The 26491-nt window shown below is 42.8% G+C and overlaps 2 protein-coding genes across 5 annotated transcripts; both read left to right on the plus strand.

The window, feature by feature from the left end:
* The first annotated feature begins 1602 nt into the window (after nt 1–1602).
* AMMECR1L (AMMECR1 like) lies at nt 1603–17665 on the plus strand. Of its 4 annotated transcripts, XR_010885049.1 has the most exons (8): nt 2217–4126; nt 4370–4814; nt 10232–10342; nt 10870–10984; nt 11755–11845; nt 12348–12391; nt 12805–12901; nt 14156–14238. XR_010885049.1 is itself a non-coding variant. In XM_067301989.1 (7 exons), the coding sequence occupies exons 2-7, from the start codon at nt 4408–4410 to the stop codon at nt 14265–14267; spliced, it is 933 nt and encodes a 310-aa protein (XP_067158090.1). In that variant the 5' UTR covers nt 1603–1993; nt 4370–4407; the 3' UTR covers nt 14268–17665. The 4 variants fall into 4 exon arrangements, 3 of the variants coding, with proteins under 3 accessions (XP_067158090.1, XP_013798118.2, XP_067158089.1); XM_067301989.1 differs by lacking the exons at nt 2217–4126; nt 12348–12391 and adding an exon at nt 1603–1993 and having other exon boundaries at nt 14156–17665; XM_013942664.2 differs by lacking the exon at nt 12348–12391 and having other exon boundaries at nt 14156–17665.
* A 4378-nt stretch (nt 17666–22043) lies between these two features.
* Nucleotides 22044–25790, plus strand: POLR2D (RNA polymerase II subunit D). The gene is made up of 4 exons (XM_067301990.1): nt 22044–22160; nt 23753–23933; nt 24326–24421; nt 25171–25790. The coding sequence occupies exons 1-4, from the start codon at nt 22088–22090 to the stop codon at nt 25247–25249; spliced, it is 429 nt and encodes a 142-aa protein (XP_067158091.1). The 5' UTR covers nt 22044–22087; the 3' UTR covers nt 25250–25790.
* The last annotated feature ends 701 nt before the right edge of the window (nt 25791–26491 follow it).

Below are 26491 nucleotides of genomic sequence, written 5' to 3' on the forward strand. Positions count from 1 at the left end.
TCCCTTTTTACAGTCCCAAATAGCTTCTACCAGCTTATACTAGCAGGGGGCTTTGTCCTTTAAAGAACATGCTGAGTTTGAATGTGTAGAATGCTTACAGTTGAATTAAGAAAAATAGCTGAAAAATAGATTTTTTATTCTATGTTTTACCACTGTTCTCAGACCATCTTACTGCTCCCCTTTCAAGCTAGAGGAAAATAAAATGAATTAACATGAAGTAAAGCTGAGTTGTAAAAAGGAACATGGGGAAGGAACTAGTCATCTTTATTTACAGTTCTACCACACTCTTTATCTGTACTTATTGCAACTTCTTTGCTTTGATAGTGTAGCTTTTCCTCTGGGAATTACCTGTTCTTTATAAATTACCGGAAAGTATACTGAGCAAGTGACTATCCTAATTCATGTGGGCTGTATGTTAACATCCAAAAATGAAATAATGGCTCATGTTGGATGAGGCCGAAGGCCATTATTTCTACATTTGTTAGAGCAACATCCTCTGCTGCTTTTATGAATGTAGAGTAAGGGCAGAGAAGTAAATCAGAAGTTGTTATTTAGGCAACAGAGGAAAACAGCAGCAGTCGGGTTTGCAGCAGCATTCCTCAATCACAACTGTGCTGCACGCACTGGAGCCACCACCGCTCCCTCATCGATCCTGAGCACCTTGACTGCTGCAGCAATCCTCATTGCAGAGACTTAAATAGCCAAAGCTTCTGCTTTGACATATAGTGAGCCTTTATTTTTACAGAAGATCCTGGACCCATTCATGGTAGGACTACGCACGTGCAGTATTTTTAACACAGTTATGCAGAACGGGTGGAAGGAGGGATTTAGGTGCCTTTTAAGCAGGGCTTTCACCAGGGACGAGGAAAAGCTGTCATTGTCACAGATGCTAAAAAATCTGAAATTGTCATTTTTCAAGCGTCCTCCTGCATTTGCTGTACCGCACTGGTTGCGGTAGGCTTGCCCTCCTGCCAGGCGCTGAGGCACTGATGCGTTTCAGTGCCGAGAGAGCGGTGTTTCACTGCAACTCCGACCTTCACACGAGCCGTCCCCCCGCGGGGAGCCCCGACCCGTCCGGCCCAGCGCCGGGAGGGCGCGCCGCCGCGGGATGCCCTCCGCCGGCAGCCTCGGCCGCCGGCCCCCTCAGCGCTCGCCAGGCACAAAATGGAGGCGGGGCAGCCGCGGCCGTTGGCACCGACCACAGCGGGCCGACCCGGGGGGGAAGGGTGCGGCGGGGCGGGGCTCCCCGCGCCGAGCCGCCGAATGGATGCGTCCGAACGCGCCCCCTCCCCTTGGAGTGACGCTAACGCGTCTAGCCTATGGCAGAGCGGCACCACCCCCCGCCAGTGAGGGTGTCTCCCCCCGCCCCCCCTTCCCCGGGGGGCGGGTCACAGCACAGCTGGGGGCGGGGCAGCACCGCGCCCCGCCCGCTCGCGGCACGAGCCGAGCGCCCCGCCCACCCGCCGCCTCCCCCCGCCCCCGGGACTGTTTGTCCTCGCACGTGCGCCGCGTCACGTGACAGGGGGGGAACTCAGCCCACGCGCGCGTCGTCCGACCCGGAGCGGAAGTCCGCGGCATCTATGGTTTCGGGGGAGGGAAGACTGTCCGCCGTTCTCTATGGTCGGGCTGGTTCCGCGGGGCCGATGGGAGGCTGGCGGACTGTGTACATTTTTCCCTCATTACCTCACTATCAGGGAGGAGGCTGCCGGGATAGCGGCGGACCTTCCCTCGGCCTCGCTCCAGTCCGCCAGCTCCCCGCGCTGCCCGGCGGCCCTGGGAAGCCCGGCGCCCGGCCTGGCTGCGGCGGGCGCTGCCCTCCTCCCCCGCCCGCCGGGCCCGCTTCTCTGGAGAGCCCCCGCCCCGGCCCATGGCTCCATGAAGCGGGAGAAGAAGGAGGCGGCGGCGGCGGCGGCGGGGAAGCAGCGGCAGCGGCGGCGGCTGGGCTGAGGCGGAGGAGGGAGAAGCCGCGTCCGGCCCCGGGCGGGAACGGAAGGTGGGGGAGGGGGGCGCGGGGGCGCCGGGGGGCGCCGGGGGCAGCACCGGCGGGCGGGAAGGGGTTAACGGGGTGCCCCCCCCTCCTCCCCCCTCCCGGCGCTCCGCGGCCCCGGGCTCCCCCTGGCGGCGGCGGCGGCGGCGCGTCCGCGCTGCCGGGCGGGCCTGGGCCCCGGCGGCGGCGGCGGCGGCTCCGCGGCGGCGGCGGCCTCGTCGCCCGCGGCGCGAGGGCTCGGAGCGCGGCGCCGGGCCGCGTGGGGGGCTCGGAGCCTCTGCGCCGCCTCGCCGGCGCGGTGCCGCCTCGGTGCCTCGTTCAGGCAGCTGCAGTCCTGGCCGTTCCCTTGCGCCTGTCAAACCCTGGCGGGTCCGGGGCTCTTTGCCGCCCCGTGTCCCCGGGAGCCTCGGCTCCGTCACGGAGCGCTGCGCTCCGGCCCCTCGCAGGTCGGGCGCCTCGTTTGTTTTTTGGCCTTGTGTTTGTTGCTGGAACACGTCGCTCTGTGCCGAAGTTCCCTTCCTGCGAAGGCTCAGCAAGACGGATAGCAGCAGGCCTCCTGCGGCTCGGCGGCGGTGCCCGTCGCTGAAGGCGACCCTTGGTCTGGGTGCAGCCGGCTTCCTTGGGGCATTTCTGCTGCCTGCAGCAGCTGACGTGGTGATAAGTGTCCAAGAGCTGTAGAAGATCCTCTCTGTCCCCCCCCCATCCTCCCCCCCAAGTCTTTAATTTAAAATGAAGAGTTATGGTTTCAAAAAAATATACATAAATTACTTTTTTCCTAAATGGAGATAGCCCATAGGGAGAGCTTGGAAAGGCGCATCTATCTCAGCAGCTGTCACTGAAGCATTATAGCATAACTTTTAATAGGTACTGAAAAAGTACGTTTCCTTTGTCCAAGTTATCCTTGTTTTTGTGGTTAGGAAGGTTAGAGGTTAGAGCAAAATGGGTGATTTTCATTATGTCTTGTTAACTGTTCCTTATGCTGATTATCTTTCTAAAACCTTGCGCTCAAACACTCTAAGCATTTTGTTTTTAGAGACATCATCTCCTGCATGTCTCATACCAGTTCTGCTTCAGCTTAGGATCATGTCACACTTACAATGGCTAAAGAAACTTCATGGATAAAGTTTAGATTCTTTGCATGTGCAGAGAAGGAAGGGAGATGCCATAACAAGAATGTCTGTAGTGGTGGGTTTTTTTTCCTCTTTCTGTTCTGTGTTTGTGTTCTCAGTTCACCCATCAGTTAAGTATTTAGAAAAGTTGGAGGGATGATCTAGTGGTTAAAGTAGTGGCCTGGCACTCAGGAGGCCTGAAGCTGGCTTCCAGTTCTTCCTGGTGTCCTATGCGATGGAAGTGTCTGCTCCTCTAGCCCCAGCTGACTGACAGGCATCTGTTCTTCCCTCCCGTTGTGTGTGTAATGCCGTCATCGCCATGAGATCTATACTTACCTATGCAAGTTCCTACCGTTGACTTGTGGTCCGTATCTGTTGCATTCATTTCTTGTTTTACTGTGTAGCCTTTCCTGCCTGTGTTGGTTCCACCCTCCTGTGTAATGTGGGAGCGCGCGAGCGTTCTGTCCGTGTTCTCCTCTCCGCCATCGCCGCTTCCCTCCGCTCAGGCTGCGCTCCCTCTTCAGCGCTTTCACTCCTGTGTATCCTGGCTGTACACTCGAGATATCTGCCTGTGGGCACTGTTGGCTTTATCTTAGAAAGTAAATGCAGGTTCTGGTTCTTGGGGTTGCTGTGTTTGGGTCTGGGAAACGGTCTGTTGTTTAGAAAATGCTGGTTCAGTGTTTGTAGCTCCTCTTTGTGTCTTGATCGGGCCAGGGCTAAATCAAGGGGAGCATGCCTGCGAGTCCAAACCAGGTGGCACGATGCAAAGTTGTTGTTACTCTTCCACTGAGAACGAGGAAGGGAAATGCTTTTGTGGTGGTGAAGTAGTAGATTGTTTGCCACTGATGCAGAGACATTAACTAAGAGGGAACGGGGGATCCAGAAAAGTAGTGAATGGGATGTATCTATAGTCCAAAGTCTTCCCCCCGCCCCCTTCTCCCCCAATAACACTTCCCTTATGAGAAGACCGCCTTCCACTTTTTTGTGATGAGCTTCCTGTTTTTTTAAATATTCAGTAAGCCTCACCTTTGTAAGTATGATTTCATGGCATGTATATATCTTTTTCTGCATAAAAAATCCCACTCTGTTTGCTGATTTGGTCTTAGTTCTGTACTTAGCTGTGAGTTGCAGGGGTTTTCTCCCCTCTTTTTTTGTAAAGACAAACCCTTCTGACACTTTAGCAAAAGCAAGGAAATGACTGTTGATTTTTCCACCTGGTGTAACTGTTCTGTGTATTGCTTTTTTTTCTTCTTCTTCTTCCTCTTCCTGCCAGGGTTCTGCAGTGCTCCAGGCAGCGAGTTTTGAATCAGGATGGGAAAAAGACGCTGTGTTCCTCCACTTGAGCCCAAGCTGGCAGCTGGCTGTTGTGGGGTAAAGAAACCCAAATTGTCTGGGAGTGGAACCCACAGTCATGGGAATCAGGCCACAACTGTACCAGGCTCCAGTTCAGGTCCTCTTCAGAACCACCAGCATACAGACGGGAATAATGGAAGGGAGAACGTATCTGACTTGACTTTGGGCCCAGGAAATTCCCCAATTACTCGAATGAATCCCACTTCAGGAGCTCTGAGCCCACTTACCCGGCCCAATGGAACTGCCAACAGTACCAAGAACCTGGTGGTGACAGCGGAGATGTGCTGCTACTGCTTTGATGTACTCTACTGTCATCTCTATGGTTTCCCTCAGCCACGACTTCCTCGATTTACCAATGACCCCTAGTGAGTAAATCCGTGTGTGGGAGGAAAGCTGAGGAACCAGCACCTAGAGCTGTGATTTGGTTGGGGAGGGAGAAGGGTTTTCTCTGGGGAAGGGGAAAACTGGTCTGCAGGGAGGGAGGGGAAATTCTGCTGCTTGCTTGGCCTATCAGAAGCAAAAAGGTACTCTGTAAAGTGGATGAAAGAGTAAAAATATTCTGTTGTATTTGTTGATGGAAATGTGCGGAGTTTTGAAGAGTGGTGGCAAGTGGAGAACAGGCTTAGCTCTACAGAAAGAGAGCTAGGCTAATACACAAGCTCCCCGTCCGGTGTGCTGCCTGAGATGGTGCATACCGCATCGAGGAGCGCAAACCCGCTTCACGATAATGCTCTGTTAAAGTTGGCTCCCTTCTTTGTAACAAGATTTCTTGCTCTGGAAGAAACTAACTGCACCATGTCTATCATAAAATTGTGCTAAAAAGAGTGAGTGAAACTGAAATTAGAAAGTTTTCAGAAAACAATGAAATAATGTAACTAGTTTGAAGGGGAATCAGCTTCTAATGCCAGGCACTGAATTTGTAAAGGGTCAAGGGAAGAGACTTCCTTCATCTAGCAGCACGGAAGGGAATAGGTTAAGAAGTTGAGAGAAGTTCATGGCTGACCCTGAAACAAATGGTGAACTAGTGAGAATTGGACAATGATGCTCACAAGGGTGTTCAGTAGTCCAAGTTAATGGGTTTAGCAGGGAGGGAAAACAAAAATTTGCTAGTGGTGAAACTGAAAATGTGGCTGTATTATGGAGACCGTGCTAGCTGGACCATATGGGGAGAAGGGGAGAGTAAACATTCAGTGACAACGTCAGGATTAAGAACAAAGGAGGTTCGTATGAGAAGAAGCCAGGAGATGGATTTGTGAAGGTGTTACTCGGGCATTTCACTCTGAGATTTAGCTAATGCTTCGCTGAGGGTTGAATGTAGGCATGGAAATGGCAACGTTAAAACGTTGGGTGGAAGAACTATATGGAGAAGATCAATGACAGATAGACTTTCTCTCCCTTCTTGAGGGGCCAGCTCCAGGACAATAGATAAAATAAGAAGTTGTTAACATCTTTAAGTTAATGAATTTTAAATTGATGCAAAGGCACAATGGCTAAACAGGTCAAGGATTTGTTCTGTGTATTGAATGTCTCCCCACTTTGTGGGGGTGGTGTGGAATTCCACTTGGTGTGGAATCAGCCAGATGTAGGTTGTGCATCCCTGCAGCTGTTCTCCTAGCAGGGTTATGGACGCACACTCTGAATGCTGCTGTGGACTAACGTGTAATATTGTAAATACAAGTGCATGGAGGAACACTCAGGACTGGAGTATAGCACAGATCTAGGGACTCCCCAGGCCTAAACGCTTCTGCTGATGTTTTTCATACCTGATCTAATTAGGCTCCTTTTAGAAAAGGATACATGAGTCACCTTACTATTTTGTTGCTTGAAACACAAAGCGATTTTGCTCTATTCTTAAATCAATAAGGGATGTAATTTTATATTGCTTCAATGTTTTGGCCTTAACAGACATTTCTAGCTGGCTTTTGTTGTTTCTGTTAACTAGTTTCAAAAAAGGGTGTTCTTTCAGGAATCTTAATTGTTTAAATTTTATGCCCAGATTAGAAAAGTTTAAAAGCCTTTGTCACGCTTACTCACTCATCAGCCTTCATTGGGTGTTTCTGTGCTGATGATTTAAGTCTCTTAGATCAGCACTCCATAACAAAACCACTCCTCTTCTTTTTTTTTTTTCTTCCCCTCCATGCAAATGCCTACATGTTTTTTCTTGAGTTTCAGCATTTATGCCGTTGCTTGTAGCAAATAGTTGTATGAACTCCAGGGAAAAGCTTTCTTTGTGTGTTTGGCTTTCTTGCAGAGCAGCACACAGGGATGGCACTGTCACGTTTGAGACAGTGATGTAGCGAACTTCAAGCCAAATGTTATGAAATATAAGAGAAAGCAAAGTGAGAGTGCATAAATAATTTGCCTTGTTGTCCTTTGTAACATGGTTCGTGTCACTGTGAGAGCTATTGGAACAAAACAAAGGTATATAGCAGAAGTAGGCAAACTCTCTGGAGAGACAGGAGAGAGACAGATGGAGGGAAAGAAAGATGCACAGGTTTGTCCCCACCTGTTTCTCAGATAAAGATCTCTTAAGTTTGTGCTGAACCTTAAAGTAAATGTGGACGAAGTAGCGAAGGTCAGGATGCTGCGTAAACGGTGTAATAACAGAAACAAAAAGTTCAGCGTTATGACTTGAAAGCCATAGATAATTCCAGTTACCAGCTTGACAGGATACGTACATGGACAACAATTTTGATGGGAAATAAGGAGCTGACGGCTACCTGTGGCGTAGGGGAGCTTTTATACATGTTAGCAATGAGGTTCACAAATCAACATAGACAATGTGGGGTTGCAGGACTCGGTGTTTGCAGGACTTATGTTTGAGTTAACTTGCTAAAGGAAAAAAAATCATTCTGCTATTCAGGTTAATGAAGAAATGGCAATTTTGTACCAGACTGGCATACGAATAGTTAATTAGTTCTTCCACTTCAGTGCTTCAGTCTTTGCGGTTTTTTTGTTTGTTTGTTTCCCAACAGTAGATCTTACAAACTGGTACTAAAACTTTGCCATACAAGCTTCTAGTTGCCATGTAGGACAAATAATACTTGCATCATTAAATCTATACCTGAAGTAACAGGTTTTCCCCTCGTACAGGCTGGATTCTGATTTGAACACACTATATTTTGTTACTTTAAAATTCCCTTTATAGTTGCAATTGGAGAAGCTAGTTTTTAGCTGCTGAGAATCTCCTATCCTGAGCTCAACAAACTCTCATCAAAGGCACATAAATAAGATATTGTGGCTGGGGGAGAAATGGTTTCCATAGTCCATTTCAAATAAGACTGAAAAGTATAGGTAAGTGATATTGGATGAATATGGGTAAAAGATTACTGTGACTTTTCTCAATACATCTGGGAAATGCACTTTTCAGGGAGAGGCTATGGAAAAAATAGTTATTATGTGAGCCACACCTGCGATTTGCCAAGTTCATTTATTCCTCAGATACAGAAAGAAACATGTTTTCTTCAATGAAAAACCTTATAATACTGAAATTTTATATACTTCTACAAAATTATGTACGTTTTTTATGCCTTGGTTGTTATGACCATAGTGAAAAATTATTAAAAACGTGCTATCTTTGAAAATATGACATCCTTCTGAATGTAATTGTCCTGTCCTTTCTGGTAATATCTCTTCTATTATAGATGCATAAAGCTGTGTCACAGCTCAATGGAAACTTTTTTTTTTTTTTTTGAAGGGGAAAGAGGTGAATTGGATATGTGAACCTGTAATTTGAATCCAAGAAAAGAAGGAACTGACTTAGATTTGTATTCTGTCAATGGTGCTTTCCATTCTCTCCCTTCCCTTTTCTGTTTGGGATGAATGTCACATGGGCTAAGTAATGGTTCCAGAACTTTAATTAGATTAAGCTAAATTTCCACTGGGCTTGTGACAGTACTGTTTCTCATAAATGTCCTTTGTAAGTTTAGTATCTTTTTCTGGTAAGCTTTTGAATCTCTCTTGTGCTTTGTTTCTGTCTTCTATTTCAACACATGGGAGCTGGATGATAATATTGAGGAATGATACCCTGAAAGTGCCTTGAAGTGTTGTCGGAAAACTAGAACAGTAAATCCTCTGTCTGCTTGGTCGGCCAACCATAAGGTGGCTGATGGTTGTGGAAGAATGTTTCAGCTTCCTCTGTGGGGGAAGTTCTTCACAATTATCACCTGAGGGCTGTTTGCCTGTTTGGGTAGTACTTCTGCCATTGGTCACTGTTGGTAACTAGATCCCGAAAAACAGATTTATCCTGTGACCCAGTATTTTAATTCCATCGTTGCTATGGGGAGCATCACTGGGCATTGCTTTGTCACTACAATTTAAATAACAATCTAACTACTTAAACATAAGAAGCTGTGTTGCTGTATTTGAGAAATCATCTCCTCTTCAAGTTATTTTTGTTGCCTGACCAGAATCTTTTAGTATTTTTGGTAATGTTCACTGCAACAAAAATATATTGCTTACAAGAGCTTGAAGAATTTGAACAAAGTAATTTTCTGTGCCCTGATACAGAATCAGTCCTTCTGTCTTCATATTTTACAACTCTTGGCAACGTTTGTTTAATTTAAGAAAATTATTTTCTTAAGACTGTGCTTTGTGTCATTTTCTTTATCTTTTAAAGTTCAATCAGAAATCCATAGACTCATGTTTAGAATCACTGACAGCCAGCTCCATGAGGTTTGACAACTTGCTCGTTTATGCTGGGATTAGAAACTACCACTTACTGTATTCGGTACTGTCATCCGAAAAAATAAGATCAGCTTCCCTGCTTTTAGAATTAGATCAGCATCATCAGTTGCCTTGCACAGTTTTCCAGATGTTCAGACATTCTTGTAAATCTGTAACCACCAGTGTCCTTTCTTTACTGCTTCTCTCTACAACTGTTTGCAATTTCACTCGTTTCTGTAGAAGCGAACGTATTACACTTAATAATCACAGTTTTTTCTTTACTTATTCACAGAACTCTTTTGAATGCTGCTGTTCTGAACTTGCTGGTTTTGGCTTAATTATGGCTTTTGGCTTATCCGGTTGAAACGAGACTGCTGATTTTTCATTTTTGAGAATCTATTGTTATATCTGTAATTTCGTGACAGTAGTGGGGGAAGATGCAAATCTCTGCGGGATGTTTGAGTGGGAACAATACAGTGATTTGGATGTCTATTCAACAGGAGAGAATTTGTGTAAATGTAAATCAAATATAAGATAAGTGAAAGGGGATGTGAACACAGACTGTTTGAGCTGAAGGGATGGACCTGAAAGTTGGATCCTCATGGAAATAATTTGGGGGGGGGGGGGGACAAAAAAGGTTTGCTTTTTATCCGTTAGGAAAAAAAACTTTTATCACAAACCTGAATTATAGATGCTTTGTAGAGTGCTTGGGGATTTTAGGTTCAAAGGTGCTATTATAATATAGGTGAAGCAAATAAGATTAGTTATTTAATTTCAGTATGGGTTGTCATGTAAACTAGTGGATGCTACTAAGTGAGACCGTTCCTCACAAAGGTAATCTGTGGAGTTAGATAACTGTATTACTCATCAGAAAACAGCTCAGAGTCTGTCCAGGAAGGTTTTGGAAACTGGTGGAGAGAAAGGAATATAATGAAAAGGCTGGGGGAGGTTGTTTCTTGCATTTAGGGGGGTATTATTGCTAGATTACAGGTGGAAAAAAAATGCATACTGGGGTTCATTAGAGAGGAGTAGAGAAAGCAAATGCATGCACACCTGCTCCCCTTAGCCAGGAGATACTTCTAGAGGTTGGAGTATTTCTGTCTTTTTCCCTTTCCAGTCCGCTCTTTGTGACGTGGAAGACGGGGCGAGACAAGCGGCTTCGTGGCTGCATCGGGACCTTTTCAGCCATGAATCTTCACTCAGGACTCAGGGAATACACATTAACCAGGTAATTACATTGAAAATGAAATAAATCTGAAATCAGTTTAATTTGCTGAAGATCTATAAAGATTCAAGGTTGAGAGATTTTATTGGATTGACATAGGTTCAGTTTAATATGGTTCACAATAAACCTGAGAATTGTATGGTAGTTAGGGTGAAGTAATATATCAGGATTTAGTGGAACAGCTTTGCAGCAGGTGAATTTTGGTTGACTTTTTAAAGCTAATGTCAAATCTGTCTTGCATACTAATAGTTTTGACATCTTGCCAGCACATAATCTCTCTCCAACTGCATTAAGTGGAGGACAGCGTAAGGAAGCTTGCACTACCGTTTGCATATTGCAGTTCATTAGATTGTGAATAGATGCAGACCACTTTCTCCGCAGTAACAAAGATAAAAATGTTTCACAGAGGCATAATCAAAACTGAATTAACCACCGTAATCTCTGAAAGGCCAACGTGTAGGGCATAACTGAACATTTCACATTTTGATGTGGTGTTTGGTGTTAGGCAATATATCTTCTGTTCCCTTTAGTGCACTTAAGGACAGCCGATTTCCCCCCCTGACCCGCGAGGAGCTGCCCAAACTCTTCTGCTCTGTCTCCCTCCTCACTAACTTTGAGGATGCCAATGACTACCTGGACTGGGAGGTGAGAACAGGTGCATTTGGAACTCTGCATCACTCTCTCGTTCCGTTCGGGTTCGGGTTAGTACATGGTAATGTGTCTCCTTCGTTACAGGGGTGTTTGGGCATCGTAGCTGGGAATCGAAGAAATGGGGGTGGGACACTGAAAGGGAGGAAGATGATGGGCTAACAGTTTGGTTTTGGTTGGGTGGGGATCTGAGTGGGAATAAAGGGGAAACAAGTGTTTTATGGATTTGGCCCAACAGGAAATAGGTTTAGATACATATGTCAGTAGAAGCCTGGGAAGTATTCTGGTGCTGTGAATAGAAACTGGGAATAAAAGAAGTAGTTGAGACCTAAGGTGTGGATGAGTTTTAGCACATTGTACATAAAAATGTATTTAGTTTAAGAAGGATTAAATAGACTTTGTGGTTGGGCTAGTTTGGGCATGGCCCTTGTGTAGAGATTCTTGTCTTTCTGGGCCAGGGTAAGAGATGGAAAACCATCCTGTCAGAAGTCTGTACCTGACTGACTTCAGGAGAAATGGCAGGGAGACTGGTTGGGCTGGTCTGGGAAAGGAGGCAGAGGTCCTTTACACTGCTGTTAGGAGAGCTGCTCATTAGGCCTGCCTGGCAAGGGCTGAGAGAGGGGAGGAAAATGTCATTTACCCAGGCAAAAGCTATAGCCAAGCTGGCCAGTGAGGCAGAGGTACCGCAGTGTTGTGATAATAACAAATCAATCATGGACTCGGTCCTAGCAAACACCTCTTATTTGGCTATTCATTTCCATCTATAGGTTGGGATCCATGGGATCAGAATAGAGTTCATCAATGAGAAAGGTGTCAAACGCACAGCCACGTATTTACCTGAGGTTGCTAAGGAACAAGGTGGGTTTGAGATGGCAACCAAACATATCAGTACATTATGTCACAGAACTGGGTAACTTAAATCTCTGGATTTTGGATTTGGATTGCAATGCTTTCCTTATAGTAATGCCATGGAGCCACCAGGCTTAATCTGGATAACTGACACCTGATACAGCTGCTGCTGGGTTTTCATCTGGCCTTTCTCTCATCCCACATCCATGCACAGTTGTATCTTAGTGTAAACATGTTCTAGGGCTTAAGAAATAGAGGATCTCAAAGTATGGACCTTCCAGCTTCATTCAGCATTGCATCTTTCCTCTTCTATGTTTCTCCTACCAACTAGGATAACTGCAGGCTGCACAGCACCAACAGGAGAGTCCCTTTCCTCCTCATTCTTGCTAAAGTAGCGTCCTCCAGATGAGGGCAGGAAACAGGGCCCCTCTGGAGCACACTTCCCACTCAAATTAGTAGTGGTCACCATGGTAACTGCTCAAAATATTGCCTCCTTTCCTCCACCTAGCAGAGTGGAGTTGTCGCATCCTCCTGGCTCTGGGGCAAAAGACTAAGGTAGGAATTTTAACTCTGATCTCTCACATAGCAGTGCACTGTGCTATCACTAGAGCATCAGGCTGATCCCAGTTTGTCTATGTAAAGAGCTAAGTATTATCTTATTTTAAGGCTTAGAGAGCTAAACTTGAGTGCCACGCGGTAAAACAGTTCAGGGTGCCTGCAATAGAAGCAAGGTGCAGACTTTCATAAGAAGAGAGGTCGTATGGAAAATGTTCCAATAGGAGTTAGGGTTGATATGTGCAGGTAGTGTGCATGCATGAGGCTGTGTGTCCAGTTCACCTTTGGTATTTATAAAGCTCAGAGTTTCCTGTTCTTGTAATTTGCTTTTTTAGAGGCCTTTTATGTGTCTGTTTTATTTTTCAAACATCATTTTTATATTGAAAATTTCCCTTGCTTTTATTTTTCAACAGACTGGGATCAGATCCAGACCATAGACTCCTTACTCAGGAAAGGTGGCTTTAAGGCTCCGATTACCAATGATTTTAGGAAAACAATTAAACTCACCAGGTTAGCTGATGTTTCAGTCTTTTTATATTTTTATTTTGTAGTGATTTATGGGTAATGTGAGTTATTTCTGTTTGGCATAAGTTGTTACGCTTCTTTCAGATGAAAAACATAGGCTGAAAGGCAACATTGTAAATGCTGTGTAAGCTAAATAATGTATATGGATGAAGTGTAATGTGTTCAGTCCACACAGGATCAAAATGAGCATTTTTTTCTAAGAGAAGTGTCACTGTTTTTTAATATTATCTGTTTTTTAATATAATCATCCACATGAAAGATCAAAAGAAGCAGAACCTTTGAAAGTTGACAAGGTTGATTCTTCTGTATCTTTACAATGGATTTCCTTTTCTCATTCTGTTCCTCTGTGGATGCTGTAGCTATTTGGAGGTGGCAGCTCTCTCAAAACCAAACCACTCTCAAAGCTGGCTGATTTTCAGAATTTGCTTGCTTTTCCATACACCCAGCTGCCCTACTGGTTCAGCTCCCTTTATGTTAGTAAAAATCGGGACATTCTGCTTTTGTCTAGAAACACCATGATTTTTCAGGTCGCTCCTTACCTCTGGAGAAATTAGGTGGAAATGCAGGGGGGGGTTTTAACAGGAGAGGACAGGATGAAGTTTTTCAGTAAAACCTGGTGTAACACGGGCTTAACGTCAAAATGGTTGCGAGCTGTGCTGTTGTATGCTATGCTCAGAAGCACACCTTCATCCCCTCTTGGCATCTCTGGTCTCCCAAAAGGACTTTACGTTTTGTGGATTCTGATTGCACAGCATGGACTAGTCACATGCACTCTTTAGTAAACCTCCCTTTAGCTGGTTCTCCATCATTTGTTTTTGCTAGCCTTTCAAATATGAAGATCACCACAGAAGTAAATAATACTGAAATACTGTTTATTTTGTCTCTGAAACTTTGTCATCTTATTCCAGCAAACATTTTGCCCCTTTTTTCACAGCAAGCAGATAAAAAGAATACAAATTGATTGTTTGCTTCCTGTGTCCCCAAACTGCCGCTTCAGGAGTCACCTTAATTATGATTGCCTTGAATAGGGCTCAACTTTTGGGACATTGAAGCATATCTAATTCAAGCTTAGAAGGGTTCTCTCTCCATACAGACAAAGTATTTTTTGAAGTTAGTGAGTGCTGCTTCGTCATTATTGCCTGTGAGCTAAAAGATGACATGGGATGAACGTTTTTATGTCTAGTCTCTTCATATTGCATAAGCTGTTTACATTTTTTTATTCTTACGCTGTTTCCATAGGTACCGCAGTGAGAAGGTGACAATCAGTTATGCAGAATACATGGCTTCCCGTCAGCATTGTTTCCAGAATGGCACTCTTCATGCCCCCCCCCTCTACAATCATTACTCCTGACACACGGCTGCATGACCAGTCCCACCCCCCAGTTGCTGCCAACGGCTACGACATCATTGGGGCAGACGCCTCCTCTTCCTGGTCCAGTTACTTCTATTACTGCACCATTTTATGATGCTAGCTTCCGTTGCCAAGTCTGCCTTCCAGCTGACCTGGGGGGAGGATGAGAGCATGACAGAACTTGAGGGGCCCAAGCCTTATCTCAGCCTTCCCTCTGAACGGGGGTTCAGTTGGATTGGGGCTCCGTGTCTAGGAACTGTCGTGAGGTGCAGAAGACCTCTAGAAGTGGAAGTGCCACTTCAGATTGATCTGTTCTTGTGTGTTACCGACACTCTGGAAACTTGAGTTGTTCGTTATGGAAGCCCCCCAGATCAAGTAGGAGCATTCCCCTGGCAGCCTGGGCAACGGAGTCCAACAAAACATTTTTTAGGTTATTTTTAATTTTTTTTAACCTCTGGTATCTGTTGTGTACCAAGAGCTGATTGCAGTCCCCACACATCGCAGGCGGACATTTTGATATGGGGAGGGTTGAACGTCTGGATAGCACCCCATCCTCATGGACAGAACTCTTAAAGATGTGAAAAAACTTTGGACGGTATTGTAGATGAATCTGTTATTTAAGTAAACCCCAGAAGGTTTTAATTTGCAGATCCCACTGTAGGTTGGATTCTCTAGGACTCCATTTGGTTCACAGTTTGTGGGGTTTTTAGACAGTGCTTTGTAATGTAGCCTGCTATGAAATAGAATGCTGTTATGCCTCTAAGAGAACAAAACGTAAAACGCTGTTTACGTGAAGGACAAGGTCCTTGGGTGTCCCTGCACAATCCTCTCTGTTACTGCTGTTACTACTAAGTTTTGTGTCCAAACATTTGTAACGGAGCCTGATTGGATTAGGGATGGGGAGGGATTTGCAGGGCATTGCCTGTAGTCATACCGGTGAGACTAGTGACTGAAATTTGTTTAACTTAAGCAAACAGTCTCGGGGACCTTCCTTTTTATAGGACAGCCACTTTCTCTCGGGTGACTATGGATCTTGAAAATTGTCAGTATTCCAGTTTATAGCAGGACTATGGAATAAAGCTATGTAGTTTTGCTGGTAAGTTATTATCTTATACAGTTTAGTCGTTACCACATCAAGGCAATGAGGGGGGAAAATCTGTATTACCCAAACTGTATGAAACTCATGTGCATTGTGTATTTCTTCTCCCGTCATTGATGATTACAAGAAATACTCTCTTCTAAGAGGAAGATACCAGTTATCTAGTTGTCATTCGTCAGAGTCATTGAGGGATGTCATAAACTGTAAATTATGACACCCTCTCAATGAGGTCACTGGATTCAGAAAATTACACTTGATTTTTGCAAATATCTGAAGGGTCAGCAATGATGAGGAAAGAAAATATAAGTGCATAGCAGAGTAATGGCTATTTGGTTGCATATATCTTTAAAATTTGTTTGTGTGTGGTAATGATGGCTTTTAAAGCTGGCTGGTGTTTAAGCCTGAAGTTGTGATGCGTTCTCCCCTGGCATTGCAGGGGATAGGTTGGATAGAAACCTCAAAACTGCATGCTGCTGCTCCTTCTGGTTCTAGAGAAGTGAACAGAATCCTGCAGTTTTGCTTCATAACGGTGTCATGTTCTGCTGCTGGGGGTAGAGACGTGAGGGAAAGGAGGGGGTCCTATTCTGGATAACTGTGCAATATCGACCCAGCTTCCCTCCTGTACTGGGTCATTCTTACAAATTGCCACTTTTCCCTTGTGATGTTGTTGAAAAGCAATTGAAGATTAAGGGATTGTTTCATGATTTCCTGCTGCTGAGAATAAATCAGTCTTGTTACAAACTCGAGTGGTTTGTAATTACTCTCCCAGGTGCCGTGGAGTGATGGGGGAGGGTGGGGTCAGCTCTGGACATACCACTCACCTTTCAGCTGTCAAACAGTATGATACATAGGGCTACACTCATTACTGTTCAAATGTTCTATGTTAGAATTTAATTTCTAAAAGGTTTAAAAAAAAGCAAAAAAATGGTGCTAAAACTTCACCCCTGAGCACGCTCAGTGAGACTGGTCATGCAGGCATATAGTGCCAGGCTTTTCAACTCTATTGTTTCTTTTTCAAATGTTTGCCCTGTTCTGTGTCTTCAACAGTGTATAGTGTTTTCCTGATTTCATTTATTTGAATAGGGGATGACTAAGGGGTGGGGTGGGGAGGGTTAGCTGTCATTTTTAAAGAACAGAATTTTAGGATTGAGTGACTTGGTTGGCTTAAGCCTGAAGTGGGCTGGATGGTTTTGGACTGGGGAGGCCTTATCCCCTCCCACTTCCATTTCCCCACTCAGTCTGTTTAAAAAAAAAACAACAAAAACACAACAAACAAAAACGCCTCTAAATATGTACCGTGTTCTTGTCTTCTTGCAGTGAGAAGAGGAGCTAGCAGATCAGAAACACTGGTCTGCTGCCTAAGAAACAGGCCTCTCAGCTTTAGTCCCATAAGGGTCCAGCTGTAAAATCAATTGAAAAGTGTGTCAATAGTTAAGCCATCTCAGAAAAATGTATGACAGGGACAGGTGGGTCTCAGAAATAATCCCATTTCTAGATCATTACATGGCAGCTATGCATAAGGATGAAAAGTAAACTAGAAACAAAATGTATTTTCAGTTGCCTAAGATGGAGGCAACCAAAATCAATGACCAATGCAATTTAGGAATTTCTCTGTGGTTACTTGGCTGGGACAGCAGGCTAGAACTGCTCTTCCTCAAAGCAGTTCTCACCTGGTTTGCTATGGATTTAACTCATCCTTAGTAGCAAGTGCCTTATGGTCTAGAAGGGCTTATTCTCATGACAACCACAGCTGAGAAATAATCTCACTGCAATTATGAATTGTCTTTGTTTTACAGTAAATACAGGAGAATGTCTTTGATCACTGGAGTCTGTCAGTGTTAGAATGTTTCCACTGTGAGGTTCTTAAATTTTTCTTCATAATGTTAAACAGTCAATCTCAACTGAGGCCATTTCAGTTTGAAAAGGTTTTATCATCAAAATATCACATATCTACGATTTATAAGAACAAAAATATTCTGTAAGAAAATCTAAGGGTTCATTTTAACCTTTGCACAGGATAATTTGTTTTCATAGTACATTAACATCTGCATTCTTCACTGACTATTAGTGCTGTTTTCTGTTTGTATTCTGGAACCTACATGTTCTTTTTTTTTATTTTTTTGGTTAATTTATTTCCTTAAAGCAGGAGACCTCTTTTGACCTTCAGTGCAGAGATGTCAGACCAATTCTTTGTATTACACTTGGTTGCCTCCTACCTATATAATAACTTCTGAGTGTAAATAATTGAACTCTATCCTCTAATGAAGTATTGTAGAGAATAAATCATAATGGATAAAGACTATTTGTACTGTCCTCTTTATGTGGTTTCTCACAGCCTTTATGGGGAATAAGATGAAATCTTTCTCATCAAGAAAGATGAAGAATATACTACATCATGTATGAATACCAAGCCTCTAAATACCCTTCCACATCCAGGACCAGGGAAGTTTTCAGCATGGGGTAGTAGCTGTCTGGGAGCACAAAAATAATCACAGTTAGGCTCACTAGAAAAAAGTGGAGATAGTAAGAAAATAAAAAAAAATCTAAACGCTTTTCATTATTAATGGTATAGCAAAATATCCTAAAGTATGTTCACCTGACAATAACTCCTTCCATTATACAGCACATACATGCTGAATTCTGTAGCATACTAAAAATCCTGAATTTGTAAATCCAGTTTAAACTGCTAATAGCATTTTGTTTGGTTTTTTTTTGTCTTCAAGTGATCTTAAAAAAATAACTTCAGGAAAAAAATTCCATCTTTTCAGTTTTTTGCTAACTGTTTGAATGTTTTCTTTGGGACAAGATCAATTGAATAATTTAATAGTTTTGATGTAAGTACCTCTGGCTTAAATATATTTTCCATACACTTTCAGGTTATTGCCCATTTCTGATCTATGGCAAGGATGCTACATTTGCTGTTTGTGATTCTTGGGAAGGGCAGCCATGGCTATCAATGAAGAACAGGTATAAGACCAAAAAAAAAAAAAAAAAGAAAAAGTGTGTGTTGGGGGGGGGGTGATTTGACCTAACTATGCCTGGGAAGCTCACTGACTTGAGGGCAACTCCAAAAAGCATGCAATCTACCAATTAGACTTCCCAGGAAGATTTAAGAAATGCAAGTAGGCAAAAAATAATTTTCAGTAAATATGCTTCTGGTACTCGTGAAGCTAGAAGGTAAATTTCTTAAGCAATGTGAGGAGTGGAATGAGGAGGACTCTCTGGCTAACATGAGTTTCATGTGATTCCCATTTTAAATTCTGAAGTCACCCATAAAGCTAGCATCCACTGCTGTCAGATAAGCTACCAAGCATATTCTTTCAACTCTTGTCAGCTACAATAGTGACTTATGTGTATATTTTTATGGCATATATATTACTTGATTTTTTATTTGTTTCACATTTAAACAGTCTGGCTTAAAAAATGTCCAGTATTTTTCATCAGAGGTTCTTTTTTTGCTCACTGTGACTGCAGTAACATTCAGCAACTCACTGTGAAGATGAGTTCAGGTTGAAGCAAGTGTACACAAGATTGCATACTGAAATAGTTCAATCTCTACTAAATGTTGAGCACCAGGATAATTCTCCAGAAAACACTTTCTTCTGTTTTCAGTTCTGTTTGAAATAATAAACAAGAAGAATTACTCATTTAGCACTGAGTTTCTTCTAAAAACAAGTTATAAAAGGTGGGGAGAAACCTCTACAAGATATTTAAAATTAAGATTACTTGCACATTTTTATTCAAAACTTAAAATAGAATTTTATTTTTGGACAAGGTTTATATTAAAAACTACCTAATTGTGACTGAGAAATGCCCCTTCTCAAAAATAAAAATTAAAACCAAAACACTTTTGCATGCAACTCAATCTATATTTATGCTGATATACTTCTTTGGCTTATGAGGATTGCTCTCAAACTGAATTGTAGCACATGGAGCAGTGGGATACTGAGCTTTGTTCACAAACTGTTCCTGCTACAATTTGTGACAAGATGAGCTTTGAATATGTTTTAATGTTCACTCTCAAAACACAGAAAGCCCAGAAAACTATCCTTACCCTGCTCCTTAAAACAAATATGTAACCCTATAAACTAATGATCGGTACCCAGACAGTCGAACCATAGTTTTTCTTTAAAAACGGTTAGCTAGGCTACTTTTATAATCAGATGAATTCTGATGTGAATTATATTATTGACGGGTTGTACATTTTATGTTTAGATGTCATATATGTGTATTAAACTTACCAGATTCTGCAATTGCCCTTTTTTACATTGAGGTCTATTATCATTTTATTATTTTATATAACTTTATATTGCTAATATATGCTCATTCAGTATAGTTTTGGGTATATAATTCTAAAAGTGAAAATAAATGAAGGTAAAATGCTATGAAAATGTAAACTTGACTTGTACATAGAAGATTTTTTTAATATAAATTATACTTGAAGAACACAGATTAAAAAATGTGTATCTTGTGCAATAATGGTTATTATGGCACACATTAATCGGAGCGGGTGAAGTTATTTCCACAAGGATGTTGATCTATTCCTATCAAATGCTAGAGAAGCTGATGACTTGATGAAAAAATTTAAGGTTTTGATATCCTAACCTTACCACTCTTGATCTGTCAACATTCTTGCATTTTTTTTTTAAGTTGAGGGGTTTCAGCACTCCACACAAAAATAATTACTGCTAGAAAGCTGAAAAGGTAAGATGGACTGTTAGGAAGTCAGGACTGTTTTCAGTCAGAAATCCTAACAGGATTTCTTTTCCTGGTGAATTAGAAAAAGGGGAAGGATATTACAGAATACTCTCTATGCTTATACTGTTAATGAAACATCCTTGCTATTAGTTCTTCCTACGTTTTATCACATTGGCATTTTTAGGTAAGTGCTTTTTGTAAAGATCTGTGTTGGTGCAGTTGTTACTGTGTTCGTTTTTAAACTGTGCCAACACAGAAATTGCCATGGTGGGTCTAACTAACAATCCCCTAATACCCTGCCTCCAATAAATGACAATCCTTTTTGCCCTAGAATATGTAATTGTAATGGCTCTTTTGACGATAAATTAATTTGGTCAAATTGTTTTTTTTGCATCTGTTCATTTTAGGATATGACCAGTGAACATGCATGAAACTTCCTATTTCACTCACTTTAATCTATTGCATTGTCCTTTTCTATGCACTTTTTCCAATCCAATTCATAAATGCTACTGAAACACTCATTATAAAGAAGAAGAAGCCACTGCATTTTAAAAAGGGAAAAGTCAGGCACTTTGTTATGTTTGGTCTGTGTAAGTGACTGAACAAAATTTCTGTGTTTTTAACTGTATTTTTTAAAATCTACAAAAAAGATGGAGAAGAAGCAGGTTTCTTTTGTGACTATTCTCTCCAGACCTTAACAAAACACATCCATGATAATGAATCTTTAAATCTTTATCTTTCATGATAGCCTCTTTCGCTGTACCTTTAAACCCTTGCAAGTGTCTGGCTTTCTCTTAATTGTTCTAGTTTTCATATACTTAAGTAGAAAGGTATTTGGGTAAAAGAACAAAAAAAGAAATTAATAGCTTAAACTTCCACAAGCTGCCTACTGTTTGGAGAATCATAATGGTCTGAGCAGAGAGGTTATTTGAGAAGCCAAGTTATTTTAAATGCTTCTCGTCAATCTGGCATGGATTTCCTTGTTTTCTTGTAAACCTAATTGAAATGGTTTAATTTGCCAGATGTTGCCTGAGATATTTTTATTCCCTCTTCCTGAACGTCTTTCTGCTTGTACCACTTAGCAAATTGGTTTCAATCAGTTTCTCCACCATGCTTCTCTCTCTAGTCAACAAATTTTAAAGATCGAAGATTTGGTCCCTATATGTTCTTACAGCTTATTCTTAGCACGTTCCTTCTCCCAGCACGTAGGAAGCAATTCACTTAGGCACAGATGCACGTTTGTGAGAACAGGAGTTCTTCTGTTTCATCGTAAATCCCCCGAAAGTCTATTTTTGCTTTTCTTTAAGGGCGCAGGATGACACAGTGAGGTCTGATAAGATGATTACTTTAAGAGTCTTAGGCTGCTTAGGCACTTACATGCGAGGTCTCCAGGGGAAAATATTACTCCAGAAGTTGTTTTGCTGGCAGTGTTCCCACGACCTGGGAACTATAATCATTTTCAGCCTGCCTACAAGGTTTTAGGGGTCGATAGATCACTGCTCGATACTCTGCGAAAGGCAACCTCCCTTCCAAAGTGTCTGTACACTCGCTATTTATATCGATAGGTGATACTTGTATCGATACAAGCTTAGCTATATTAATCACAGTAAGCTAGATGGAAACTCTGGTATGGACAGTCAGTTTTTGTGGGCCCCTGATGCACTTCAGTGCCGGATCAGGCCGGGGAAAGTGCACCCGCTTCTGCGCAAGCAGGTGCCTGCTGTGGGGGCCCGCTGCTCCTCTCCTCAGCGACTGTCTCAGCACGAGGGTCCCTCCTGTACGGTTCCCTGCGCGAGACACGCTCGGCAGACTTCTAGGCCGCTTTACGGGCTGTAAGCCTCGGGGCTGAAAGGTCTTGCTGTTCGCGCTGCCGCCTTCGCGGAAGCAACGCTGCAGCGCCCGCCCGAGACGCGAGCCCGCCCCCCGCCGCCGGGCGCCTCGCCGGCCCCCCCTGGCGGCGCGCCGAGGGGCCGCGGAGCGCCGCGCCTTCCGGGCGCCGAGGTTTCCGGTGCCGGGGGAGGTGATGGCGGCGGGCGGCAGCGACCCGCGGGCGGCCGACGTAGAGGAGGACGCCTCGCAGCTGGTCTTCCCCAAAGGTGCGCGCCGCGGGGCGGGCGGCCAGGGCGGGCGCGCCCGCCCGCCAGGGGGCCGGAGCCGCGCGGCCGTTGGAGCCGCGCGGCCGTTGGAGCCGCGCGGCCGTTGGAGCCGCGCGGCCGTTGGAGCCGCGCGGCCGTTGGAGCCGCGCGGCCGTTGGAGCCGCGCGGCCGTTGGAGCCGCGCGGCCGTTGGAGCCGCGCGGCGCCCGGGGGGCCCGTCTGAGGGCCTGAATCCCCGTTTCCCGGCAGGGAGCCCTCCGACAGGGACTGGTGCTCGCTGATTAGCCCCAGCTCTGCTCGGCCCCCAGATTTCCCCGCTTCTTGTTACGTATTCCCAAACGTTAAAAAGCGGAGATAATAAATATGTATTTACAGAACCTGAGGTAAAAGTATATATATTTACAGAACCTACGATTGCTGGGTTTTTCTTATTTACATGCTTCATTAAATGTATATGCAAGAAAAAAAATGCTTCGTTTTGGGTTGCAGTTAAAAGATTCTTGATTTTTGATCTGATCATCAGTTTATCATTAATATGTCTTGGCATAAAGATACTGTTTTATTTTGGAAATCACCTGTCTAGAACTTGAATGGTAACTAGTGATCTTTTTTACAGCAGTTTTTTCAGAAAACCATTCTGGAGCTGTGTTTGCTCCTCAGAGGTGTCCTGGAAAAGGAAAAATTGAGATTACGCTGCTTATCTGAGTTATGAGGAAAAGGGTAGTCCTGAAGGACTTTGCTTTTGCATGTTTTCACACTAAAAGCTATATCCTACCCAGGACCAGCCTGTGACATTCCCACTCCATGCAAAATAAAATAAAAATTGCCAATCCCTTTCTAGCAGTGACCAAACTAGACATTTTTACCCCCCCCCAAAAAAAAAAAAAGCGTTGAAAAGGCACTCTGGAATGCCATCCCTGATCCTGCTGCTTTGAACAGCTCATACTGCTCATGGAAAGCAATGTATTGAAAGACCTTATTATTGGAATAAATACAGTGATAATTATGATGATGATGAGCAAAACCAAGAAGAGTTGAGCTACTAAAAAGGAAAAAAAAATCTGTTAAGATTGGTTCAAACTTTTTTCTGTTAATACAGAATTTCAGTGGGTCAATTAGTATTTCAAGTAAATGAAACCTTTTTTTTAAATGTTCAGAAGCATCCATGTTTAATTAAGAACTGTGTGGAAGCCTTTCAAGACCATAGATGCCATTTCTGATTTTTCTGCGTGTTATAGTTCTAAATATTTTTTTCTGAAGCAAGTAATGCATTGTTTAACTTCTGCCAAAAATGAGTGAAGAGAACATGTTGCAAAAATGTGACAAATCTGGTGGTTGTGGCTGCGAATGCAAAACACGTGGCCAGAAGACAAACACATTGGAACATCACTCAAAATGCTATAATTTTTATCTATATTTTCATTATGAAATGCAGTCCAGTCATTGAGGTAAAGGCCTTGCATAATTACAGTGAAACACATTGTTAATCTTCTTACTGTCCAAAGCTAGATTTGTATACAAAACTTCTATAAATGGACTTTTTCATCCATGCTTTACCTTATTTTATGCTGGTGTTCACTCATTCATGTGAAGAATTTGAAACTGCGGAAACTCTTCTGAATTCAGAAGTACATATGCTTCTTGAGCATCGCAAGCAACAGAATGAAAGTGCAGAAGATGAGCAGGAGCTCTCAGAAGTGTTCATGAAAACTTTGAATTACACAGCCCGCTTCAGCCGCTTCAAAAACCGTGAAACCATTGCCAGTGTTCGTAGGTGAGTGGAGGAGTTAGGATATAAGATTATACTGGGGGCTTTGATATGTAATGTTGGTGCTGTTTTATGAAAGTACAGTTTAGTGGTTGTTTTTCTGATTTCGACTTCTAGAATTCTGAATCATGTCTTTCTGGAGAGACAAGAAACTTGATTGTAATTCTTTTTGGAGGGTTTCACTTGGTCTAAGGTCAGGCCTTCTTAATGGCTTTGATATCAGTATTTAAGTGACAGCAGATTGGAATAAATGAAAATATTTTCTAGACTACATGCAGAAAAATTCTGTGGAATTGGGGTTAATGGCTGTGATATTTTTTTCTATATTCAGTTAGGCCCTTTTATCTTTCTTTTTTATCTTACTTGTAATTTCACCACCTTGTTGTCTTTACCTACAGTTTGCTGCTCCAGAAAAAGCTCCATAAATTTGAATTGGCATGTTTGGCTAATCTGTGTCCTGAGACAGCCGAAGAAGCCAAAGCTTTGATTCCTAGGTGAGTGTTTATATAGGTTGAAGAGACTGCTTTATAGTTTGTTGTGGTCTAAGGCTAGCTATGGACAGATACCTTCTCTTCAGTTCACCTGTGTTAATGGAAAAACTTTTTGTCTCCATTTTTCTTCATCTCCCCATTGATCTGTTGGTGGGGTAATCTTTTAAGTGCCCCTAATATATGGAAGATAAAGCTGACTGGATTAAGTCTAAACAGTTTTAATGGGGGATTGTACCTAGCTATTTTTTGTTTCCTTGAAGTGAATGAGACAGTGCTCCTATGAATTGTTCAAGTGGGACAGCAACTTCTTCTATTATCATATCTTGATTTGCTAGCTTATGGCCTGAGATACACGAAGAAGTGAAACACTAATCTGAATTACTGTTTCTGCCCTGTATGGTAGGATTTCATAGTCAGTTGGACTGGTTTATGAGTGTAAGGCTACATGGACTTCATTCAGAGATTTATTTAAACCTGCACCTGCCTTGCCTTTCTGATATAATGATTTGAAATTGTTCAGTAAAAAGTTAAGGAAAGGATAGTGTTTTCTAATTTAGAGAGGAGGCACAGCATAGGACTTAGAGTGATATCTGTACAGTAATGTTATAGAGGGTGCCTCGTGGTACCATAAAGGTGGGTAATGATGGTGTTGAGACTTACAGGAGGAAATTACAGATATTGAAATGAATTTGGGGGATGGGAGGGAATATTTCTAAAACCTTTGATGTACCCTCGTTGATCTTATCTTGCAGCCTCGAAGGCCGATTTGAAGATGAGGAATTACAGCAGATTCTTGACGATATTCAGACGAAACGCAGCTTCCAGTATTAGGGCTAATGCTCAGCCCCTTCATATGAACAGAAAAATCGGAGAACTTTGGTTGTTTCTTGGCACTCTGGACCAATCCAGTAACTCCCAGGCTGAGTAAGGGGAGTTGCAGATGAAGAGTACTCCAGCTTGGTGTCGTACGCAGATGCATTCAAACTGGAAATCACTTTAGTCTTTTTGGTTGTTACATGTATAATATTGGTAAAGACTCCTGTATGGTGAGAACCAGAGAGCCTGAAATGTCCTTTCTCAGCGGCTCCTGTACTGGTTTCTTCCAACTCCCTCTCCCTGATTTGGGAATCTTCAACATGTTTCTGGTTTTTAGCAGAAGTGTAGATGTGACTTTTTTTTTTTTTTTTTTTGTGAACTACTAAGAGAGGGAGAAACTTCTTCTGACTGACTGTTGGAAGGCTTAGTGATGGGAGAATCAGGATTAAGATTTATGTCTTCTTTTTTTTAATTGTTTGATTGAGACAGTGGATTTTTACCACTTCAATAATTTTGTAGCATTGTTCAGTGTAAATTAAAAGATGTTTCTAATTAAGGTTCATGTTTTGTAAATATAACTTGAGTATTCTGATTTGATTTATGAAACCTTGATAAAAAGAGTAACCTGGAAGAAGGCAAAAAATCTTTATGGGAAAGAACAGCTGGGACAAAGAGGAAGACAGATGTGTCAAGTCAGTGCATTACTTGATAAATGATAAGCACAGAGATTCACTTACACGACAAAGGGAAAGGAATATAATACTTATTATTTCAACTCTGATTTGAAACTTAATGTTGATACGATATGCAGAAAGACTAAGTTGTTCAATCACAACTGGCTGAGCTACCCCAGCTGAGGCATGTTGCCTCATAAGAAGAGCATTTATATCTGCCCTTCAGTGCCATTATGTCTCCTGGAAGCCAATAAGCCAGACATGTCTCTCTAATTAATCACAGTATTGGTAATTGGATAAGAATAATTATAGCAAAAGAAAACAAAAACAAAGCAAAGCAACATAGTGAATCCTTACATTATAACTCAGTGGCCCCTTTTGATGTTGGGTATGGTTTCCAGTAAGTGCTCTCAATGTAGCTCATTTTAATCTGTCCTGTGAAATATTTGTTCAAGCAGCTTTAAGAAATTTTATTATTTAAAAAATACAAGATCTCTTTTCTTAATGAGAACTCATTTTTTATTCAAAACAATCTCTACCTCCTTCCTTACTTCTGGGTAAAAGGAAGTAATAATTGTAATTG

The sequence above is a fragment of the Apteryx mantelli genome, chromosome 9 (assembly GCF_036417845.1).
Source record: "Apteryx mantelli isolate bAptMan1 chromosome 9, bAptMan1.hap1, whole genome shotgun sequence".
NCBI classification, from domain to species: Eukaryota; Metazoa; Chordata; class Aves; order Apterygiformes; family Apterygidae; genus Apteryx; species Apteryx mantelli.

Excerpts from the sequence above, each read along its gene's own strand:
- POLR2D (XM_067301990.1), top strand. The coding sequence starts at position 22,088 with ATGGCGGCGGGCGGCAGCGACCCGCGGGCGGCCGACGTAGAGGAGGAC. Across the intron at positions 22,161-23,752 it reads GCAGCTGGTCTTCCCCAAAG|AATTTGAAACTGCGGAAACT; the intron begins GTGCGCGCCGCG and ends ATTCATGTGAAG. Across the intron at positions 24,422-25,170 it reads GCCAAAGCTTTGATTCCTAG|CCTCGAAGGCCGATTTGAAG; the intron begins GTGAGTGTTTAT and ends CTTATCTTGCAG.
- AMMECR1L (XM_067301989.1), top strand. The coding sequence starts at position 4,408 with ATGGGAAAAAGACGCTGTGTTCCTCCACTTGAGCCCAAGCTGGCAGCT. Across the intron at positions 11,846-12,804 it reads TGAGGTTGCTAAGGAACAAG|ACTGGGATCAGATCCAGACC; the intron begins GTGGGTTTGAGA and ends ATTTTTCAACAG. Across the intron at positions 12,902-14,155 it reads AAAACAATTAAACTCACCAG|GTACCGCAGTGAGAAGGTGA; the intron begins GTTAGCTGATGT and ends CTGTTTCCATAG.